This window comes from Ascaphus truei, chromosome 6 (assembly GCF_040206685.1).
Source record: "Ascaphus truei isolate aAscTru1 chromosome 6, aAscTru1.hap1, whole genome shotgun sequence".
NCBI lineage: Eukaryota > Metazoa > Chordata > Amphibia > Anura > Ascaphidae > Ascaphus > Ascaphus truei.
The window spans coordinates 97,287,202-97,302,246 of record NC_134488.1 but is presented as its reverse complement, the minus strand read 5'-3'; the positions used below and the strand labels follow the sequence as shown (position 1 = coordinate 97,302,246).

General features: G+C 42.1%; 1 protein-coding gene across 1 annotated transcript; it reads right to left on the bottom strand.

Annotated features, from left to right (window-relative positions):
- Positions 1-5,971: 5,971 nt before the first annotated feature.
- RPL28 (ribosomal protein L28) lies at positions 5,972-12,447 on the bottom strand. Its single transcript, XM_075605289.1, has 5 exons — positions 12,359-12,447; positions 10,436-10,526; positions 9,009-9,132; positions 8,625-8,743; positions 5,972-6,101 (listed from the first exon to the last, which is right to left on the bottom strand). Exons 2-5 carry the CDS (start codon positions 10,514-10,516, stop codon positions 6,012-6,014), a joined length of 414 nt encoding a protein of 137 aa, XP_075461404.1. The 5' UTR covers positions 10,517-10,526; positions 12,359-12,447; the 3' UTR covers positions 5,972-6,011.
- Positions 12,448-15,045: the final 2,598 nt, after the last annotated feature.

Below are 15,045 nucleotides of genomic sequence, written 5' to 3'. Positions count from 1 at the left end.
TCTTTTCTCTGGGCCGAGAGCACTCTAGGTGTTTTCCTCATGGGCAGTCCGAATCCTGATCCTTTTGTTCTGGGCTGGGCAGTGCTCACTGAGGTGGGTCACTGTCCTTTTCTACTGGCCAGCAACTCCACCAGTCTTCTAACTCCCAGGATCTGTCAGGCACTTGCAGAGTACATTTACAAGCACCCTCACACTCCAAAACCCCATCAAGCTCTGATCACCACAAGATGGTTGTCACCCCCTGACTCAATGTTTCACACTCTCACTGTCTGATCCCAGTCACGTCCATTAGAGCAAAACAGTTAAAGGTGCAATGACCTGTGCTGCTTACAGGTTCAGGGATCCGTACGATGGTCATTTCTTGTTTGGTGCAGAGGTGGAACAGGTTATCGAAAGAATTTGAGGGTGAAGGGGGGGGGGGGGGGGGGGAGTATGAAGATTAAGTTCTTCCTGCTGGACAGAAGACCGTTTAGCCAGTTCACAGCTCTATTCATTCAGAAATTTCAGAGGTCAACCAAGAAAAAAAAGATGAGGACATAGGAGTGTAGTATGCACATCTCAGTCCTTTTGTGGCAGAGCAACAGGAAGGGGAATAACTTCCTCTTATGCTCTTTAAAGGACAGAATTTGTGACTATCATTTGGGAATTTGTGGCCATCACGGACACCACAGAGTACGAATAAAAGGGATTCCGTCCTAACAGTACAAAACTACAACAGATAGATGGCTACTGCGGATAGTTCAGAATAACAGAATATGAATATGAGATTTTTGTGGGGAAAATTTCACAAAGTTTCAAATTGCAAAGTTAAGAAGAAAGCCTTTTTCGTTAGGCAGCAATGATGTTTCTGGAATCAGGAATCTTTCTGCAAAACACAGAATTTGCAGCAACATATTCAAATGTATTCCTCGTTCCAAAGCAGTCAGGACAATTTTGACCAGAGTTAGACCGGAGAAGAGGCGTATAAAACTTTCCAAAATGCACTTGCAAACTTTTTTTCGCAGTTTTTTACCAAAAATGATTTATTGCAAAACAGTTTGCATAATGTTTAAGGGCTAAAAATGTCTCAGATATCACACATTTCCACCATCAATTCAATGTTTCGCCAAGGAATAGCAGCGGAGGCATAATTCACTAAACATTTTCTACATATTTCAGGCTCTGGATGGGTGTTGGCATCAATAATTTAAATAAAGAAACAAAGAAAAGGAAAGGCGCAAAACAGAAGAGGAAAGAAACGCCAACAAAATATTTGGGGACATAGATCAAAATACAATCTGTATTAAAAATAAATATATAGATGACTATATCCCTATGAATGCAGCTACAGATTTAAAGAAAACACCACAAAGGCTTATCTGCTTGTATCAATCTGTCCTGGTCATCAGACGTTTCTAAGGTGAGGTGCCCCGCTGGCTACTGCAGCGCCCGCTGCAGAGACAAGAGCCGCCCCACAATGGGGCCGGACCCGCTGCGAGAGGGGGCCGCCGCGCCGACAGAAACTCCTGCTCTTTTGAGAGCAGGAGTCGCGATGGAGCGCTAGGCCACACCCCCGGCGGTTCAGCCAATGAGGGCGAACCTGCCGGGTGACATCACGGCCGCGCCCCCATCATTCTCCCCCCCGTAGCTCTCTGCAGACCAGGGGACAGCGGTGCCGTAGCCTAAGGATTGTATTTCAGAACGGCAAGATACTACACTTCCAGTTTATAGTTCAACCGTTCGATCTAATCCAGGCCACAGAACCTGTACCAAAGTAATGTTAGTCTAGCAGCAGTCTTAAGACAGGAAGGAATACACATTGTTCCATATTGGACATATGGTTAGTAAAGGCCACTTCACCAGAAACTCTCAGGGAGCATGTTCACAAATCTTAATTTTTCATGAGAACACTGCTGATAAATAGATTGGCAGGAGAGCTACAACAAAAAGGTCCAGTTTCTCAGTTACAGTACATCTTAAATACGGTAAGCAACAGAATAAACAGACTCAGGACAGACAACAAAAGGTTACAGATGGAAGTGAAAAGATTGAGAATAGCAAATATTTTGACAAGAAAAAATTAAGATTCTAGGATTAATGTCAGCAGTGATCAATGCAGTTCCCTGGCCACAATTACACACTAGGGATTTGCAAAGAATTGTGTTAGACCAACAACAATCATCACTAAACAAAAGAATATTTTTTCTCAAAGCTTGAAATGGTGGGAAATTCTTGAGACTACATTCAGGCAGCTTGGTAACAGTCACAGATCTGAAACAGGGAGGAACAAAGTCAAAGACTTTGGAAAGAAGCAAATATATTGCTGTGGGCGTAATGGAATACTTAGACTTTCAGCTAATAAACACATTGCGGGCCAGAGCACGGTATTAGCAGATTTATGGAGCAAATAGTCCAATCAGAGGAGTGGCCTCTTAATTCTGATATCCATCAGAAAATCTGCAACAGGTGGGGTTTAACCACAGATCGACCTGATGAAGACAGAGAAATAAGCGTAGGGATTATGTTCAAGATTAGAACAGAACCACCCATAGCATCTGGACGCAATGCATGTCGCATGGAATTTTTCTCTGGCCAACATATTTCCACCCTTCCCATTGGTACAAAAGGTACCTGGAAAGATAAAGCAAAAACAAGCTACAGTAATTGCATACTGGCCAATGAGAGCCTGTTTTGTGCTACTGAGCAGATGCCAATAGATCCATGTGAACTACCATTGTATCCAAATTCAAGAAGGGCCACTCCATCAACAAGTCAACAGACAGTGGTTCACAGCTTGAGAATTGAACCTTGAAGGTGGTTGAGACCGACAACCTACAAAACTGGCCCCATCAAGATGTATAAAAAGGAACTGGGATAACTTTACAAAATGGTGTTCACAGTATTAGATTTAACCATACGTCACATGAATTATGGAGATCCTAGATTTTCTTCCGGCAGATCACTGAAGGTACGGATGGCAACAATTGGAACCTTCAGGGGAGAGCCCTTGGCATCAAATTCATTTACAGGGTTCCGATCGGCAACAATGTTAGAAGGATATTACTACCAATGTGGGACCTGAATTTAGTACTAAGAATGCTTTGTAAAGAACCCTTTAGAGCCCTGAATACTAGACCTGATCAGATCTTGCAGAGTATTCCTGGTAGCTATTGCTACAGCAAGAAGGGTAGGAGAAATCCAAGTGCTTTGCAGTATATCAAAGTAATGTTACGAACACCACCACTTTAAGACAAAAGTAGACCCGCCGTTTCGTATGAACCAAGAGATTATTCTGCTCTTATGTCCAATGACAAAATGAGAATCAAAAATACATGGTGAAATATCCAAGCAGATGCACTAAAAAACAGATACCTTATTTTATATGGAGGGAAGAAAATAGAGGTTGAAAAGCCTCAAATTGCAAGATGGTTAGAATATAGCATAACAGTGGCCTACAGAGCTAGAACAAGCTACAGTAATTGCATACTGGCCAATGAGAGCTTTTTTTTGCTCCTGAGCAGATGTCAATAGATCCATGTGAACTACCATTGTATCCAGATTCAAAAAGGGCCACTCCAACATCCAGAAGTCAACAGACCGTTGACAGACAGAGGTCCGCAGCTTGAGAATTGAACCTTGCATTTTGAGAAGAACACCAGAGAACTTCTGAGCCAGTGTGTCTGCCAGAACCAATTGGTGATCCTCACGGAAAATTGGATGATCCCCCTGGCCCCTCAGCCAATTAAAAAAAAAAAACAAAAAAAAAAAACAACTGATCACCCTCCAGGAGAACTCCACATAAGAGTAAGCTCAAAAGAAAGGTTTCCAGGCAGGATTGCCTCTTTCAAAGCTCATTTCACAAGGTTTCCAGCCACACCATGGGCAGAAAAAGTAAGAGCATTTCCAAAGGAAATCTGCAGCTTCACCACACATTCATACTTTTATTGTATCAACGTGACGCATCCTTTTCAGCAGATGCAACTTTTGGGCAGAAAGTTATGCAAGCAGTCATACCTTAATCTGCTAGTGCTGGAATACAGCTGTCATACACAGCCGATGAAGACTTTTTTTTTTTACCTCTAGAACTCATTTGCAATTACCCAGAATCACTGTCTGCAGTGTATGCCTAGAGATCATTGGGAAAGGCAGGGTTGCAGTCCTGTCGAGATGTGAATATGCTCACAAGTGGTACTTTTATTTCTAGTCCAGTATTCCCTCATATTAATTTTTTTGTATATCAAATTTAATACTAATCAGGAGCAGCCTGATTTCCCCCCCCCCCCCTTCATAGTACTAATCCACTGTACAACATAAAAGAGGAAAACTGCGAGGTCTTATATCCATGTAAAATAAGGTGAACAGTGTAACTATCCTACCAAATGGAACAGACAAATTCTCAGTTGTGCACTGCTATATATTACACTAGAAATCGAATTTGGCAGGTTAAATAATTTTTTCTTTTGACAACCAGAGCAAGAAAACCACCAGTTTTTCTCGTTTTGTAGCTGTGAAAATTCAGTAAATAACATCCATTGCTTGATTTAACACTTAAACATAAGTTTAATTTAGCCTTAAAAAACAAGTGTCAAGGAACACCACTCCAATTTTATAATATAGACCAATGGCTTCCAATTTGTTTTGGTTAATGAACCCCAAGTGAAATTCTGAGGATCCCCCAATCATCTCCAACAGCGTGTCTATGATCAGATGCATTGTAAATTCTTCTGTATTTGGTACAATTTTCAAATGACCAGAAAATTGCAAAGAACCCTTTAGGGATCTCTGCTTGAATAACACTGGAATAGACGACGAGCCCCAGCATAGCTGAAAAACACATGCGTCAGTTTGCACCTCTTCCTGCTATTGTGAAATGGCAAGTGTTACAAATTAGTTCGTCATTTTTTTTGGAAGATGCCTTGTCTGTTTTAACATGAGCTAAAGTTAAGACAATAGGCTTATGACAAAAGCCCTCCATACTAACAGTACAAGAGAACGCGGCATTGTAAGGCATCTGTAAAATCAAGTGCCCCTACAGAAACGTGCAACACTAATCTTAAATAAAAAGAAACAAATCACACGTGCAATATTTGACATTGTTGGAATGACAATTGTCCATTGTCTAGGGTCCAGCTCAAGTGTAAAAGTGCAGAAATTAAGCAAATCATTTCACATTGGGAATAATTCCATGTTTTTGAAGTTATCCAGAATTTTCTGTTTCTGGAAAAAGGCACATTCCACTAGGCAGCCAGATAAGTATATTTGAATTTAACTGGATTGTGATTTACACCTACATATCCTATTTTAGTCACTAGGTATGCTAGTGCTCCCGTGATCGGGAGATTGCAACCAGCACTAAGAAGCTTGTCATTAATAGGCAATGACCTCTAAAGTCACAGTACATATGCTAAACTATTGTTAAGTACAGACAGAATGCTATGCAATATTTCAGGTGGTCTGTAAAATGTTACTCTAAATCAATTGCTACACAGCACCGATAAGTGTTACTTTCTCTGTGAAAAAGTGTTGCCCAATTGGATGATGCCTGAAAGAATAGTTTCCATTCTTTTTTATTTATTTTAATAGATGCAACAGTTGATTAGTTTTAAGGAAATGATCAGCCAAGCTGTCGATTGACCCGTTCTTCCGCGATCGATCGGCAAAGATCCCGTTTCCCAGGGTCACAGCATGACGCCCTATTTCTAAAGAGGAAGTGTTGTGCTTTGGTAAATGGTTGCTATAGCAACCCAAGGAAGCTCAGTACTTTAAAAAGAGCATCAAGAGTGGGAGGAAAACAAATGCAGCAAGTATAATCGTACACTACACAACTGATGTATTTAAAAAATAAAAATAAACTGGATTTTTAATGTATTGCTGCTAATAAGACTTTTCTATTCCCACAGTCCACTGCACATTTAACACCTGGGGCATATTTGGAATCAGTCAAAAACGTGTCTTATTTCATAAGACTAATAAAGGAATCAAGACAGTGATATTGGTTTTGAATCCTTTTATTACAGACTTATGTAGAACATTTATGCAGTCTTGGCAGCCCGAGTGCGCTTCTTTTTCACCACTACTGGTTTCTGGCTCTTCAGGATGGCACTAGCACGACGGAGAGCCGCCTAAAGGAAGAGGATATAGTTACATTAACATGCTTTCAGGTTGCCTTCAGCAATGAGAAGTGCCAAGTCAAACAGCTCCTGCCCTAAACTGTAAACCGTCCAATGTGTTACTTTATCGAAAGATTAGGTAAATTGCTATATAATACACACGCAGGGTAACATCTGGTTACATAGCCATCTCTAATCTTGGTTCACTTTGCATCCTGTGTGAAAGCAATTCCACTCTTCCAATGCTGCATTCTAACCAACTCTTGAATAGATCTATTTGTTAAACCATTGGCTGAATTGGTGAGCAGGGAATTAACCCATATCTCTCCTATACTGTCCTACCCAGCAACGGATCGATATTCAAACTAAAAGAATGCTCTTTTTTCCATCTCAGCAAGATTTAAAAAATGGATTATGAATCAGTTGTAGCATAATTAGCTGGGAAATGTTTTAACAGCTTTATTGCATTTTATTTTTACTTAACAATTATCTTGGCTCCTTCCAACGCCGTTTTTAAATCAGATACTGTTATGTAGATTACTATGAAAGAAAAAGAGAAGCCACCCGCTCTACCAAAGAAAGTGTTTGACCTAAGGGGTGCACTGGGGCTGATTAGCACAATTATAGAACAAAAAATGTGGAGGTCAATGCATCAGACGCAGTGATTACCCTAGAACCCCTTTTAAACTTGGTGAGCTCTCCTTGGTCAATAAAGATTACACGGACATTAAGACAATGCAGCTAGTTTGCAGTTTTAGCACACAAAAAAACTAAAGAGAACCCCTTATAATTGATAGTTGTGAAATTAATTCTTTAAAAAATACCTTTTATTTTGAATATAAACATAACAAAAGAACGGGTTTTGTCTACACATACTGAACATACATAAAAAAACAAATAAGTTTGTGGTTTCACTACTACTGTATATAAGTCCAATGACCTTTGGTTAATAAAGTTAGTTTCTTTTACGGAGTAATGATCTCCATGTATCTATATCAGTGTGTTTATTTCCAGGTTCTTGTGATTTACGTGCTACAAAAATACCCGATACAAATGTATCTTATGCAAGAAAATAGATAATACTACAATTCATGTGTTTTCGTTATAGGACACATGAATTGTAGCATTATTTATTTAGGCAACGGAACCTCTATAGAATCATTTAGTATTACATAAGAGGATTAAAAAGAACCTTCTTGTGGTGTCATTACGTCAATCACCATTAAAGTGTCCAATAGTATATGTGATCTTTAAACAAAGTGTTTCTTGCATACGATACATTTGTATCAGGTATTTGTGTAAATGGAAATCACAATACCCTGCAAATAACACACTGATATAGATACATGGAGATCGTTACTCCTTAAAACAAGCCAACTTTATTAACTAAAAGATCATTGGACTCATATACATTAGTAGTGAAACCACAAACTTATGTTTTTTATGTATGTACAGTATGTGTATTATGTATGTGTAGACATAGCCCGTTCTTTTGTAACGTTTATATGCAAAATAAGTTTTTTTTAATAATGGATTTCACAACTATCAATTATAAGGGGTTCTCTATTTTTTTGTGCTAAAACGGCAAACTAGCTACATTGTCTTAATGTCAGTTTGATCTTTGACCAAGGAGAGTGCACCAAGTTTAAAAGGGGTTCTAGGAGAATCACTGCGTCTGATGCAGTGATCTCCCCTTTTTTGTTCTATAACTCCGTTATGCAGATAAGAGCTTGAAATGTTAAGTGTGTCGGGAGGTTATAATGAAGCTCTGCCGAGCCCAGCTTAAAGGTTAGACAGTCCCCGCTGGCGCTAAGCGCGCTCATGCTTAGAGCATGAGCGCCAGGTGTCTTGCAACTTGCTGAGCGCCCGCACGGGGGGGGGGGGGGGGTTGGGCGCGCATTGCGGGCTATCGAGCAAGCGGGAAAGTTTAAAAAATGTGTTTAGTAAAGTGCCGAGCGTGTGTGCCCGCGCGCATCACGTGATCGGGTGTGTGTGTGTGTGTGTGTGTGTGTGTGTGTATGTATGTATATATATATATATATATATATATATATATATATATATATATATATATATATAATAAAGGTAACCGCGCCAACGGGAACTCAACCTTACATGGTAACATCAAAGACTAGATACTCAAAAAAAAAAACAATCAGCGTTTTCACCAGATACATTCTGGGCAAGACACTAATATTATATGAGACCAACTCAGGTTTCAATGGATTACTGCGTTAGATATGCAAAACTCTTTCAGGAACACCTAGATCATTCTAGAGGGGGCCTTGAAGGTCTAATCTTATATGAGGCAAATAAAAAGGGCAATCCCAGGAATGCAGGTCTCAAACCTTTAAACTATCTCCATGCTTCCCTGGCACCAAAAGGATATTGCATTATTGCAGAGCAGTATTTTTAGTTTAGAGCTATGTGCTGTATGGTCAATGTTCCACAGAAAATAAACAAGTGGCGATAGCCTTTGACTATTTGGCTACACCAACACCAGAAAATACAAGACGCCCCGAGATGTTCACTCACCATGCGGAGGTCCTTCCTGTAGTTGTTCTTGCGGATAATGTGGCGCAGACTGCTCAGGGTAGCGCGGGAGTTCTTGTTGATGGTGATTTTTTCATATGATGTAGCAGGTTTGCGCTGACCTAATTAATAAGAGAGTTGGTCACTCCTGGCATAAAACATTATGCAATATATCTAAAAATCCTGGTTTATGCTATTGTCCAATGAATACAATAAAAACTGTTCACTTTTGGATAGCCCATCTCCCCGCTTATATCACGTTTGGCATCCATTAATTTTGAAATTTATGTTAGGAGACATAAGCAGTTGTCATTGTTACCAACTTTTCTGCCAAGGGAGACACGGATTGTGCAACATAGCAGAGGTTTAATAAAAATCACAACTTACCTGCACGTTTTTTCAGAATCACAATGACTCCCTTTCCGTCAGCAGCAGGCTCTACACCAACTGTTTTCTTGTGGATGAGTCCATTGTAACGGAATGAGTTCCTGGCCTTTAGATTGTTAGGCTCCTAGTGGAAGAGAATAAGAATACATTTTTCCTCCGCAATATAACAAAGATACGCCCTTTCCTCTGTTGCTCGACTGCTAAAACTCTGACTCAGGCCCTCATTCTCTCCCGTCTTGATTACTGTAACCTCCTGCTGTCCGGCCTTCCTGCCTCTCATCTGTCTCCCCTGCAATCTATCCTAAATGCTGCTGCCAGAATCACTCTACTCTTTCCTAGATCTGTCTCAGCATCTCCCCTCCTGAAATCCCTCTCCTTGCTTCCGATCAAATCCCGCATCTCACACTCCATTCTTCTCCTCACTTTTAAAGCTTTTCACTCTTCTGCCCCTCCTTACATCTCAGCCCTAATTTCTCGCTATGTACCATCCCGACTCTTGCGTTCTGCTCAAGGATGTCTTCTTTCTACCCCCTTTGTATCTAAAGCCCTCTCCCGCCGTAAACCTCTCACTGACTGCCCCACACCTCTGGAATGCCCTTCCCCTCAGTACCCGACTAGCACCCTCTTTATCCACCTTTAAGACCCACCTTAAGACACTTGCTTAAAGAAGCATATGAATAGCACTGTGGATTATAATGGACACATGATACATAAAGCTTCCCCCCCTGCAGATGCACTTACCAGAACTCCCTCCTACTGTCTCTGTACGTTCTCCCTACCTACCAATTAGACTGTAAGCTCCTCGGGGCAGGGACTCCTCTTCCTTAATGTTACTTTAATGTCTAAAGCACTTATTCCCATGATCTGTTATTTATATTATCTGTTATTTATTTGATTACCACATGTATTACTACTGTGAAGCGCTATGTACATTAATGGCGCTATATAAACAAAGACATACAATACAATTAGGTGGAGTATTTTGAAGCAGCCAAACATTTTGAGTGAACTACATAAGCATCACACACATTCAGTTCTACCACTGGTCTCGTTGCATTTCAAAATCAACCTACTACAGTTCTTTGGGTGAGAATAAACCAATGTCTTGTTTTATGCACTGCCGCCAATTCATTCACATTGTCATTATGTTAGCTGTGGGAATGCACCTGGTACACGATCAACAAAGTAGCATTACATCAGACTGAGCCCATCATCAAACTTCAGAACCCACTGTGGTAGCACCTTCTTCCCTTGGTGATATAATTCCCTCATGTACATTAGTTAGGTTTACCATAACCTCCACCCCCTCCTGGATGCATGTTATATGACCCCTTTATTGAAACCATTAACCATTTCAGTTGCACTTCCATGAACCTCATTTGTTCTCTTTTCCCAGGGTGAGCCACATATGCGACACCACCACTTACCGTACTATACACCTGCTTGTTCCTCTTGATAAGGAAGCTGGAGCAGTTCCGAATAATCATCCACTGCAGGCTTGCAGACATTTTTGGGCACCTAAAGAAATTAGAAATTGCGGTTAATAAAGAAACTGTTTAGTACATTTTATATAACAAAACTAGAAAGCTCTACTGTTAAATCATTAAAGGGCAAACAGAAATTAAAATGCTTAATTTTAAAGCAACTCACAATTATTTTTTAGTTGCACCTTTTTCCAGAATTGTAACAGTGACTTGTCTGTCAATCTTGGGCCCTCCAAATCAAAGGGCAGTCATATCTAAATGTTTCTATTCCAATTTTAAAAAGAGATAAGAAAAAAATCCACCAGCACCCATTAAGGTATGGTTGTTACCAGTGTTCACTGTGGATTGCTGCAAATCAACAAATGCAACCAGGCAAGATTACTGCAGCAATTTAGTTACAATTAGAGAAATAAGCAGGAAGATCTTATAACGAATGCACTAGGAAAGCTATTTCAGGAAAAACAGATAATTGTACAATGCAGGCAGGGTTAAACAAATTGAACAGTGATAGAAGGCTTCTGATGTCTGAATGTCAATTGGTAGTGCCAGATTTCCATAAATAACTTGTATCCAAAAGACAGTTTTAAGACGCATGCAACATTGGTGAGTACAAGTGCTTATTTCAATGTAGCAGTGAACATTTAGGAAACCTTACAGAAATATGGTCATGGCGTTAAAATAGAGAAAACACTCAATTAAACATACTGTACATGCTTTAAAAAGTTTTGTAAGACGGGAGGTATATTGGGAGACAAAAATATTACAAGTGCAGCAGCTTCAAGAGGCTAGTAACAGGACAGCAAGAAGTTTGGTCAATACTTTTAGGGCCCCTAGGGCAAAGCCAGTACTGTACAACCAACCCCACACTGAGGAGACCCATTAAGGTCGAAAGAGTTGTGTGTGGGGTGGGTTTACTGGCTATGCATCTTAACCCAGGCTGTGCTCAAAGCTGTGAAATGCAGCAAGCTTAAGCTTATAGGGGACCATGTTAAATGGTTTTGATGCAAAAGGTGGCACTATGCTCATTTGCATGTCATTTCCCAGAATCCCTTGCTGCAGTGGAAGTCCTGTGTGCTGGGTGATAATGGTGAAAGGCAGGGTTGCAGACCTGTTTAAGACATTCAAATGAGCACACTAATATTTCCATTTGCCATATGCTTATAGGCTAGAAAGCCTGTAGTTCCTTAAAATTTAAGATATTTCCGACATCCCTCGCTATACAAGAAAAGCTACAGAAACCATTTACATCAAAAAATAAATAATTTACACAAATGTTCAGATTGCTAATTATAATGCTACTACAAAAGTTCCTAATTGAACACACCAGCGTATGTGACAGACACTTTATACATGCTCTCTATGAACATTTCCTAATTAAATGTGGGGCTTACATGTACAGTAAATCAGTACATTTCATCCCAATATTGGCCCCATGGAGAGAGAAAACGCTACTATTAGGCATGGTTGTCACATTTTAACCAATAAAGGGCAGCCTTAACCCCTCACGAGACCTGTCCCACCTACAGACGGGTGTTGTAGGGCAATATACAGGTTTATTTATTTGACAAAGGGTGAAAGATAATCACGATCACATGCTTTATTTTGTACTTATATATTCAGTAGTCCAGAATATATTCCCCACGGACAGGATTGCACGGCCGGGAACCTCCCGTGTTTTACGTAAAGCAAGCGGCTGCACTGCGGCCTCCCCATGCGGCTCACAGGCCGCAGCTCCCACCAGCACGAGAAGTCGCTACCCGCGTTCATCGTTACATGGCGCGCCCCTCGCGCTTTTCCCAACCTCCCCGCCCGCCGGTTAAGCTCCCCCCTTCCCCAGATACCGGAGACTGGGACACCGCACGTTACCTCTCTCCGCGCTGGCAGGGGAAAGAAAGGAAGGAGGAAGGGCGGGGCTTCCCCTTATTTCCTTTCCTTCCAGTGACTCGCCGGCTCCGGATATGACATCACGCAGTACCACGAAGCCGAAGAAACGCCATCTCAGAAAAGGGCAGCACATAAAGGAAGGGGGGGATCCCCGCTACCATTTTGATTAAGGGCAATACTGAAAGTATGTTTGGAAAAAAAAAAAAAGTTGTTGAATTAATACAAGTGACGTTCAAATGAAAGAAAGTCAGATTTCGGAACGTTTAATAACAATAACCGTACAAATCATTCTTTCCTAGTGGGGTGTGTACAGCGAAAACACGGATGGAGCAAAAATCAATAAAAAATACAAATGTTGAGTATGTGAGAACGTCAATGTATAAATGTATTTTCGCACATGCGTACAGGTGACCAGATTTGACGAATCCGCTACAGTGTGCTCCCGCGCAGATTGTACTGATCCCCAAGGCAGGGCGCGTGCCCATACATTTCCGCGCATGCGCACTAGACACTAGTCACCAGCTTGTACTGGTCCCCTTACTGGGCATGCACACTTTTGCCGGGTACTCCCATTGCGCATGCGTATTAATGACCAGATTGGTGAGCCAGTACCCCATTGATTCCCAACCTTTTTTGTTTGGAGGAACCCTTTAAGTATTTTGTAAAATTTCGGGGAACCACTATCTGGATGACACATGTTCGACTGGGGTAAATCACAAAATAGACGTGTAAAGCAGTGGGGGTAATAAATAATAATTAACTCATAGTTTTGAATAAACAATAAGTATATATTTTGTAATTATTTTGTTTTAAACATCACCCATTCCCCCCACTGCATCTCACATCACCCCCCTGCATCTCACATCATCCCCCCTGCATCTCACATCACCCCCCTGCATCTCACATCACCCCCCTGCATCTCACATCATCCCCCCCCTGCATCTCACATCACCCCCCTGCATCTCACATCATCCCCCCTGCATCTCACATCACCCCCCCCCTGCATCTCACATCACCCCCCCCTGCATCTCACATCACCCCCTCCTGCATCTGACATCATCCCCCACTGATCAATCGATCTCTCCCCTCTCTCCTCTCCCCCCTTCTCTCTCCTCTATTTTTCTCCCTCCTTCTCTCTTTCCTCTCTCTCCTTCTCCCTCCTTATCTCCCCTCTCCCCCTCCTTCTTTCTTCTTCCTTTCTCCCTCCTTCTCTCTCCTCTACCTCTCTCCCTCCTTCTGTCTCCTCTCCCTTTCTCCCTCTACCTCTCTCTTCTACCTCTCTCCTATCCCCTCTCCCTCATTCTCTCCTCTCCCCCTCTACCTCCTCTCTCCTCTCCCCCTCTCCCTCCTTCTCTCTCCTCTTCCTTTCTCCCTCTACCTCTCTCCTCTACATCTCTCCCTCCTTCTCTCTCCTCTCCCCTCTCTCTCTTCTATCCCCTCTCTTCTCCCCCTCTCTCCTCTCCCCCTTCTCTCCTCTCTCTCCCCCTTTCTCCCTCCTTCTCTCTCTACCTCTCTCCTCTCCACCGCTCTCCCTCCTTCTCTCTCCTGTCCCTCCTCTGTCCTCTCTCCCCTTCCCCTCTCTCCCTCCTCTGCCCCTCTCTCCTCTCCCTCCCCTCCTCTCTCCTCTACCTCTCTCCTCTACATCTCTCCCTCCTTCTCTCTCCTCTCCCCCTCCTTCTCTCTCTTCTCCCCCTCTCTCCTCTCCCCCTCTCTCCTCTCCCACTTCTCTTCTCTCCCTCTCCTACCCCTCACACACACACACACACACACACACACACACACACACACACACACACACACACACACACACACACACACACACACACACACACACACACACACACACACAGTCTGTCACACACACAGTCACACACACAGTCACACACACACACACACACACACACACACACACACACACACACACACACACACACACACACACACAGTCTGACACACACACAGTCTGACACACACACACACACACAGTCTGACACACACACACAGTCGGACACACGACACACACACACACACAGTCTGACACACACACCCACACACAGTGACACACACACTCTCTCTCACACAAGCAACGTTGAGCAGAAGAAGCAGCATCAGTAAAGACTGAAACAAGACAGATTATCTCCTCTGCTCTCTATCAATACATGGACGACTTCAGGAAAAAGTGCTACGGCCACGATGCCATCACTGTATTAGCTAAACACATGCTGGGTCGCAATAAGTGTTGATACTTCCTTGCTTGAATGTGGGTAACCAAAGATGAGAGATAAGTGTATAGATCACGATAGAGTGTTACGATCAAGGTTGATCAGTGTGACAGGGTGAATGAGCGTCACCAGCCATATACCTGGCAAACCTATGTTTAGGCTTGCAGTGCAGCAGTGACAAGGTTAAGTTTCAGTTGAGAAGGGCTGCTTAATTTGTCTGACCCCAGCTGCATAATCAAGGTGTTTTAAAACCCCCAGGCTGTACACACATGCAAGCTAGCTGGTCAGGAGACAGGACTGAAATACTGAAGAGATTACTGCTATAAGGTCTGTTTTTCAAAGTACATGTGTGATGAACTGTCTGTGTCCTGCATGCTGAAGAGTAGCTGCCTTGTTTTCTATGCTGAAGAGAAGCTATTTTGTTTTTGTCTGCTGAAGAGAAGCTAT

What these genes read in the sequence shown, in the direction of transcription:
- RPL28 (XM_075605289.1), bottom strand. Translation starts at nt 10,516, where the DNA reads ATGTCTGCAAGCCTGCAGTGGATGATTATTCGGAACTGCTCCAGCTTC. An exon ending in ACAAGCAGGTGTATAGTACG is followed by an intron (nt 9,133 to 10,435) that starts GTAAGTGGTGGT and finishes CTCTTCCACTAG; the next exon opens with GAGCCTAACAATCTAAAGGC. An exon ending in ACAGGAAGGACCTCCGCATG is followed by an intron (nt 6,102 to 8,624) that starts GTGAGTGAACAT and finishes CTCTTCCTTTAG; the next exon opens with GCGGCTCTCCGTCGTGCTAG.